This window comes from Mesoplodon mirus (assembly GCF_964341445.2).
Source record: "Mesoplodon mirus genome assembly, chromosome: 15".
In the NCBI taxonomy this organism is placed as follows: Eukaryota; Metazoa; Chordata; class Mammalia; order Artiodactyla; family Ziphiidae; genus Mesoplodon; species Mesoplodon mirus.
The window spans coordinates 8,114,676-8,122,392 of NC_138991.1; the positions used below are offsets into that span (position 1 = coordinate 8,114,676).

The following is a 7,717-nucleotide window of genomic DNA, read 5'->3' on the forward strand; positions in this document are numbered from 1 at the left end:
TCTCCAAATTCAGCGGCTCCTCCTTGCCCAAGTTAAGATCCTAAGGTGAAATCCCCTCTTCGGGTGCCTTTCACTAAGACTCAAACCCTCCCCACCTTGGGAGGTGCAGAAAGCCAACCTTCTTTCAAAAACACTTCCGTCCCGGCTGGCAAAAAAAAACTGGTGTCGGGCAACGCGCGGGCTCTCGGGCTCCGGCAGGCGCCGGCAGCCTCCCCGGGACCGTACTCGGGGACCTCGCCAACGCGGCGGCGCGATTGTGCAAGCGCGAGGCTGCAGTTCCCGGCCGCCGGGGGAGGGCGGGGAGGCGCGCTCGGCGCGCGCCCGGTGAACTCCGGTGAGCGTGCCTTCCCTGGGGGATTATCTCCAGGGTGGAGTCCGCGGCGTTCCCGCCCGGAGAGCCGCGCTCCGGTCACCCGAGGCCCGGCGCCCTCGCTCACCTCGCTGACTCCATCCTACTTCCATGCACCACCCCCATCCCCGGGTCCCGCGTCCCTCCGGGCCTAGCCAGCCGTAACCCACTCCGCCCCACTTAGCGTGCTCATTGGCCACCCAGGGCCTGCCCTGTCTCCATAAGTACATGGTCCCCGGGCATGGAGCATGGAGAGGGACAGGAGGAAAGCGCAGCGCCAGCAGCATCTCTTCTACCTCCCTAGACACCTCCCCTTCGCTACTCCAGGGCTGGAAGTCAGACTTGCAACCAGCAGGCGGACTCACGTCCTTTCCTTTCCCCCTCCAAGAGCCACCCAACTCCCGGCTGCGCTCCTCTAGCCCCTGCGGCCAGCGCTCGGCGGGCATCCGCTCCCTGAGGCTGCCGCGCGGTGCAGCGTCGAGCATTCTCGCCGAGGTCCTTTCTGCTATCTGTCTGTCTTCCGCCCTCTCCATCACACCTGCTGCCCCTCTTTGCCTCTCTTCCGCAGAATCGTCAAGCCCCCCGCTCTCGCCGGCGCCTCTTTAGCAACCTCGCCCTTCCCAGCCCCCGCACATTCCCAAGCGCCCGGTCTCCCCCGCTGCCATGAGCTCCCCCATCGGCAAGAGCCGCTCCCTTGCCGCCTTCCTACAGGAGCTGCGCGGCCTGGGGCAGCCCCCCAGACCCGTGACATCTACGGCGTGCGCGCCCCGTCGGCCGCGGGAGGTGCCCCTCTGCCCCATGATGGAACGGGGCGAGGCGCAAGACGCGGCCGCCCTGCCCGGTCCCACCAAGTGGCCACTGCTGGGCAGTCTGCTGGAGATTCTCTGGAAAGGAGGGCTCAAGAAACAGCACGACACGCTGGTAAATGCCTCGTCGCGCCCCCAGTTCCCGCTCTGCTCCCCGCCTTGCTCTCCAAACCCTCCCCGAGGCGCGCGGTTCGGGCGCACGGTGCGCTCGGTTGTGTGTCCAGGCTGCAGCGGGTCCCAGTCCCCCGGAGGAAGGAGGCGGGGAGGAGGGAGAAGCGCTCTTGGGGCTGCAGGGGATGCGCGCTTACTTCGCACCCTGCCCGGCCCGCTGCAGGCGGAGTACCACGAGAAATATGGCAAGATTTTCCGCATGAAGCTGGGTTCCTTCGACTCGGTGCACTTGGGCTCGCCGTGTCTGCTGGAAGCGCTCTACCGCACGGAGAGCGCGTACCCCCAGCGGCTGGAGATCAAACCGTGGAAGGCCTATCGCGACTATCGCGAGGAGGGCTACGGACTGCTGATCTTGTGAGTCCAGGAAGCAGGAATGGGTTCGGCGGCTGGAAATTGGGAAGGGACGGGAATGAGGGTTCCCTGGGGGTGGGACCCTTCTAATGCAGGGAGAACACGGAAGCCCGTACCTGCTGCGGTCACGGGCTCTTGCATGGACTAGAGTGGGTGGAGGGACGTCTGGGCTGAGTACGCAACACTTGTGTTCTTTCTGGCAAGGGGGCTGCGCCAGGCCTTCCCGTCAAAGAAATGTCAGAAAAAGGTTACGCGAATTATGATGTTCGGACTCTTGGGTGGAATGAGATTGTCACGTTAGCGTGCCAGGCAAACATGTTATACAAACAAAATTATCCCTTAAAATTCTGCGACCCACCCCTCTCCCCCCTTGGTAGCTCAAACGCCAGAAGTTAACTCCTTTTGCTTTTGACAATGACCTTCCTTTGTAAAGGAAACTGGGGGAATTAGGAGATAGACCTACTTGGAAAGCTGGCATGGAGGGGTGTGGAGGTTGCATTTTAGAGAGAAATACTCTAATGTGATATGATTCCTCAGCTTTTACATTGTTAGCATTTAATACGTTAGCACTTTTTTTACCCCCCAAATTATAATGCCTAATAGTCGTATTTTTCAGGATATATATAATTACTGGATTTATTTATTTATGGCTACATTGGGTCTTTGTTGCTGCGCTCCGGCTAGCGGGCTCGCGGGCTCTAGAGTGTAGGCTCAGTAGTTGTGGCGCACGGGCTTGGTTGCTCTGCAGCATGTGGGATCTTCTGGGACCAGGGATCGAACCCGTGTCCCCTGCATTGGCAGGCTGATTCTTAACCACTGAGCCACCAGGGAAGTCCCTAATTACTGGAATTAATAACAGTATTAATGCATGATGCATCACAGGCAGCGTGGTCATCTATAGAGCAAGTGCAAAAGGGTTCATGATGAGAACAGGCTTTTTACAGCTCCGGTGAATCTGACTGTTATTTGAAGGCAATGGCAAAGTTCTAAATTCGAGGTGTTCTGTGAATGTGCCTTTCAACCCAATTCAAGAGATTGAAAGAAGACAAGATTTTTTTCCTCAAACAGATCTGAGTTGCTGGTGAAGTGGGTGTTCACATGCCCACCCTTACTGCTGGAAACAGGCCACTGGCCTCCCAGTTCAACCCCAGCGAGGGCACATCAAAAGTTCTGAACCCAAATATCTGGACTTGATCTTTCTGTGCAATCTTTGGCTCAAGGGAAAAGTGATTAGTCATCGTATTGTCAAACCAGCCCCGAATATTCCAGTACTAATTATTCTCTGGCTGTTTCTTGGCACGATTCCGTGTTCATTTGATCATATAGTTCATGAAGTCAGAGAACTGGAGGTGTCTCTGCTTCTTCGTTCTTTTCCTTTCCATTTGCTCTAAATATAATTCTGCTTCTCTCCCAGGGAAGGAGAAGACTGGCAGAGGGTCAGGAGGGCCTTTCAAAAGAAACTAATGAAACCAGTGGAAATTATGAAGCTGGACAACAAAATCAATGAGGTTTGCAGGACGGGGTTCGCTTTCCTGGTTCTCCTGGGGATGGAGGGATTTAGTGGAGCTTCAAGCCACAGCTACAAAGTGCAGAAGAAAAGGCAGGCAATTTGGATGATTCAGGAGTCTTCCTTTTCTCCTCATTCCTCTCCACATCCTCCTCCAATATTCCTCCCTCCTTCACTCCCTTTTAAAGTAGTATTATGATAAGGGCGCAGTTACGAGCATAGACTTTGACATTCTACAGTCCTGGTTTGGAACTCACCCCACCCCCACCAGCTATGTAACCTGACTGTACCATTTAACTGGCTCACTTTCCCAGTCTATAAACTGGGAGTAACAATTCCCACTCCATAGGTTTACTGTGAGGATTAAATGAGATAACACTATAAACTTCCTAGGTAGTGACAGCTGAGCTGGGTTTTTTAGGATGAGTAGGAGTCTGCAAGCCAGAGAAGGTGGGAAAAGGCATTCAGGCAGAGAGCACAGCCTGCTGAAAATATGGAGGCATGAGATGGTGTGTTCAGAGAACAGTACATTTAGTGCAGCTGAAGTGAAGCTTTCTCTGAAATGATGCTGGGCAGAGGGCAGGTCTTTACCATATTTTTGTGCCACGCTAAGGTTTTTAGATGTTATCCTTTAGCCAGCAGGGGCCCAAAGCGGGGGAAGGATTTAAACATGTAGAGAATTCTTTTTACTCCGTTCACTCTGGGTATTTATTTTGAACTGGACCCACATAGGATCATATAGGTGAAAGATTACAAATTCAGAAGCTTCCAGGGGCCAGGTGATTAATATAAATGTATAAGGCAGGCCCGACAGGGATTTTAGCAAGCAGAATAGTGCATGCCCTTTCTAGAGGGGACAGCTGCCCCAGCTCTGGCAAATGCCTGCCACATGGAAATGTAGACCCAGTGTCACCAGATCTAGTCATTATTATTATTTTTTGATGACTAACGGAAAATTCATATGTTCATGTGAAATCTCTGGATTTTTTGATGGTAACAAATTCAGAGTACTTTCTAATATGCTATGTGGACAAACTAAACATGCCCATTAGTTGCACCTGTGGATTTTGTAGTCACATATACCCGATTTCAGACCCCAGCAGAGCCACTTTTATGTGTTCAAGGGAGAGTGCCTTAGCTACTCTCTAAGCCTCAGTTTTCTCATCTGTTACCTAGGAAATGGGAGTAATGACAGTACTTTCTACTTCATGAGGTTATTTGAGGATCAGCTAAGGTAATACACTTTGTACCATGCCTAGCTCTATACAAGCCTCATTAAATGCAAAGCATTAGTCATCTAAAACCCTGATTGTGGAAACTGGCCTCTAGGGGCTGTATGGGACTTGCCCAAGGTAACAGAGCTATTTAGTGAAGGCGCTGCATCCAGAACTTACAGTTCCCTGGCTCTAAGCTTGACATGCTTAATACAACACCAACCAGTAAGGAGACGTTTGCCTGCCCAGCTATGGAAGTGGCAAACTTCAGGGTAGCCAGAGTCCTTGAGACGTTGTCCCCACAGAGACACTGGGCTGATTCCTCCTTTGTGGTTTGTTCTCCATTCTGATTAGAAGAAATGTTTTCCTTTTCTTAAATTTAGATCAAAAGCTGAAACCTAAGCTTCAGGGAGGCTGCAGGGAAAGCTCAGGAAATAACCCCAGGACAAGGGTGTTGGGGCAGAAGATGAACTCCCAAGGGGAATATATAATTAGTGATGATTCAGAATGAGTAACATTATGGGCAGTGAATATACAAGGTAGCAAAACCTGATGCTAACTTACTGAACTTGAAACTTTTGTTTTCCTTCAGTGACTGAAATGTCTTTGGTGATTTCTTTCTGTTAAGGTCTTGGCTGATTTTACAGGTAGAATAGGTGAGCTCTGTGATGAGCGAGGCTGCATTGAAGACTTGTACAGCGAGCTGAACAAATGGTCATTTGAAAGTAAGTTGTCTTCACATCTTGTTCATTTGATTTTGCAAGTGATTTGGAGGACAGACATGGCCCTGTGGACAACTCTTCTGTAATCATACACTATTGCTGAGTAGGAAAGGCCATAGCAGCCCTCTTAATGCTTTCAGGCATTTAGGTGATGCTTTACCCTCTGGAATGTTTATGTAGTCATTCAACAAACATTTACACAACACCTGCTATGTGCCAGGCACTGTACTAGGGACACAGCAGTGAACAAAACGGGCAACATCCTTGCTCACATGGAGCTCAGATTTTAGTAGGGGTGACAATCAACTAGTAAATATATTTTAATATATACTCTGCCAAGGAGTAAGGGAGTCAAGAAAGAATATAGGTTCCTAGGTGAGGCAAGTCTGCTTGGTAAGGAGACATTTGAGGTGAGACCTAAAGGAAGGCAAGGAGCAAGCCACCGGGGTATCTGTGGGAAGCCTGTTGGGACAGTGGAGACAGGAGGTGCAAATGTCCTGGGGTGAAAGCATGATCAATGTCTTTGGGGAACTTCAAGGATGCTGGTGTGAGTGGATTATGGGGGGAGGGGAAAGAGGAGCTGAGAAAGATTAAGCCGGGGCCTGAAAGTCCCCGCAAGAACGTTTACTTTGAGTCCGATGTTGAGCCATGGAAAGTTCCGAATAGAAGGGAGCATGATCACTGTTTTCAAGGACCACACTGGGAATAAAAGCAAAGCCCTGCCTTGATATGCTCGCTGCCCAGTGGAGATGCAGGCAGGGGAACAAGACAGTTGCAGTAGAATGGGGAGCACTTGACTGAGGGGGTTCAAGGCTGGGGGAGAATCCTAGTGGCTGCCTCAGCTGAGCATGGTCAGGGCTGCTTCACAGAGGTGGTACCGTCTCAGCCGAGGCCTGGGGGATGAGCAGGAGTTTCCCAGGTGAAAGTGAAGGAAGATGGAATGTTCCAGGCTGAAGGAACAGAGAGTGTTGTGTTGAGGAGAAAGAAGGGTGTTCCGAGTAACTGGAGCATGTCCAGCAAGGGACGAGGATGTCCAGGGCAGAGGATGGGAGGAAGCAGTGGCCAGCCCATGTCAGAAACCCCGGAAGGATCACTCTTGACTGCTGATGTGAGGGATTGGAGAGGGTGCCCCGGGACGGAGGCTTTTGTCCTGACCTGTCTCCCCCATCAGATAGACCTCGTTGTAAAGTTACAGACTGTCATCTTAGCACATGAGAAAGCCCCATGCCAATAAGAAATCCACAGAAGGTGTTAAGGGAAAGAGGGAATGATTATAGAGGAGAAAAGAAGAGTATGTTTTGGAAATCGTCCACTGGAAACACCCAAATTAAGGAGTATCAAATGCATTTCTTTGCAAGTCAAAGAAAACCTGACCATGGTGGTTGACAAATTATTGTCCAGCATTATGAGAAGTCTTGAGGAAGCCAGTCCACAGCTGGCACTCAGTGATATCACTGGGACCCAAGCCTGTTCTGTCTTCCTTCTCATCCATCCTGAGCTAATTGGCTTCTTGCAGAATGGCTCCTGCCCCTCCTGGCCTCACCCCTGCATTCTAGGCAAAAACAAGAAGGAAAGAGGGAAGAGCTAAACCAGCTGTACTTTCCCCTATCAAGAAAGCAAAAGTGTTTCCCTTGAATCTCATTGGCCAGACCTGGGTCACGTGACTGCTTTGGCTGTTACAGGAAGCCTGGGAAATCAGGGAACAGAATTGTCTTAGATCAATCCTGACTTATTGCCTGAGGACTGATACATTGACAGCCTAAATAAAATCGGGGTTCTCTTAGGGAAGAAATGGGGAACAATGAGTATGGAGTAGGTCGTTAACAATGGCTGCTACACATGATATCAAGGGCAAACTCTGAGAAAATCAAGACATTACAGGAGAGATTCACTCGTATAAAAATGGCTGCATCTTCCCAGTGGCTTTTCTGATCAGGAGGTTCTGCAAGGGATGAATCACTGGACCTGGAGATAATTCTAGAAAGAGAGGAGAGTAATCAGGCCCCTTCCTCTCAGAGAATTTGCTTTCCTCTGTTCTTCGAAAAGACCTCACTTTTTTTTTTTTTCTTGCGGTACGCGGGCCTCTCACTGTTGTGGCCTCTCCCGTTGCGAAGCACAGGCTCCGGACGCGCAGGCTCAGCGGCCATGGCTCACGGGCCCAGCCGCTCCGTGGCATGTGGGATCTTCCCGGACCGGGGCACGAACCCATGTCCCCTGCATCGGCAGGCGGACTCTCAACCACTGCGCCACCAGGGAAGCCCAAGACCTCACTTTTGTGGGAGACAGAATTGAGCCTTTGCTAGCCTGCTAATCATAGACTCCAGTGTCGTTGTGAATGGGTAACAGTGTTGATTATTTTAAATAACAGGCATCTGCCTTGTGCTATATGAGAAGAGATTTGGGCTCCTTCAGAAGAATGCAGGTGATGAAGCTTTGAACTTCATCATGGCCATCAAAACAGTAAGCATCTCCTGGGTAGAGAACCTTTCCTTATAAAACGTTTACAGAAGCTAACAAATGTACATCACCGTGTTTCCCAAGAGTGGCATCCACACATATTTTATTACAGTAGTTAAGTGTTCATTTTAATATGTGTT

General features: G+C 50.6%; 1 protein-coding gene across 1 annotated transcript in view; it reads left to right on the forward strand.

Annotated features, from left to right (window-relative positions):
• The first annotated feature begins 294 nt into the window (after positions 1–294).
• Positions 295–7,717, forward strand: part of CYP24A1 (cytochrome P450 family 24 subfamily A member 1) — a 15,479-nt gene continuing 8,056 nt past the window's right edge. Inside the window, exons 1-6 of the mRNA XM_082644477.1 lie at positions 295–334; positions 918–1,270; positions 1,490–1,680; positions 3,092–3,185; positions 5,027–5,123; positions 7,489–7,580. Coding sequence (XP_082500603.1) covers positions 1,013–1,270; positions 1,490–1,680; positions 3,092–3,185; positions 5,027–5,123; positions 7,489–7,580 — 732 coding nt within the window. The 5' untranslated portion in view covers positions 295–334; positions 918–1,012. The remainder of the gene's footprint in view (positions 335–917; positions 1,271–1,489; positions 1,681–3,091; positions 3,186–5,026; positions 5,124–7,488; positions 7,581–7,717) is intronic.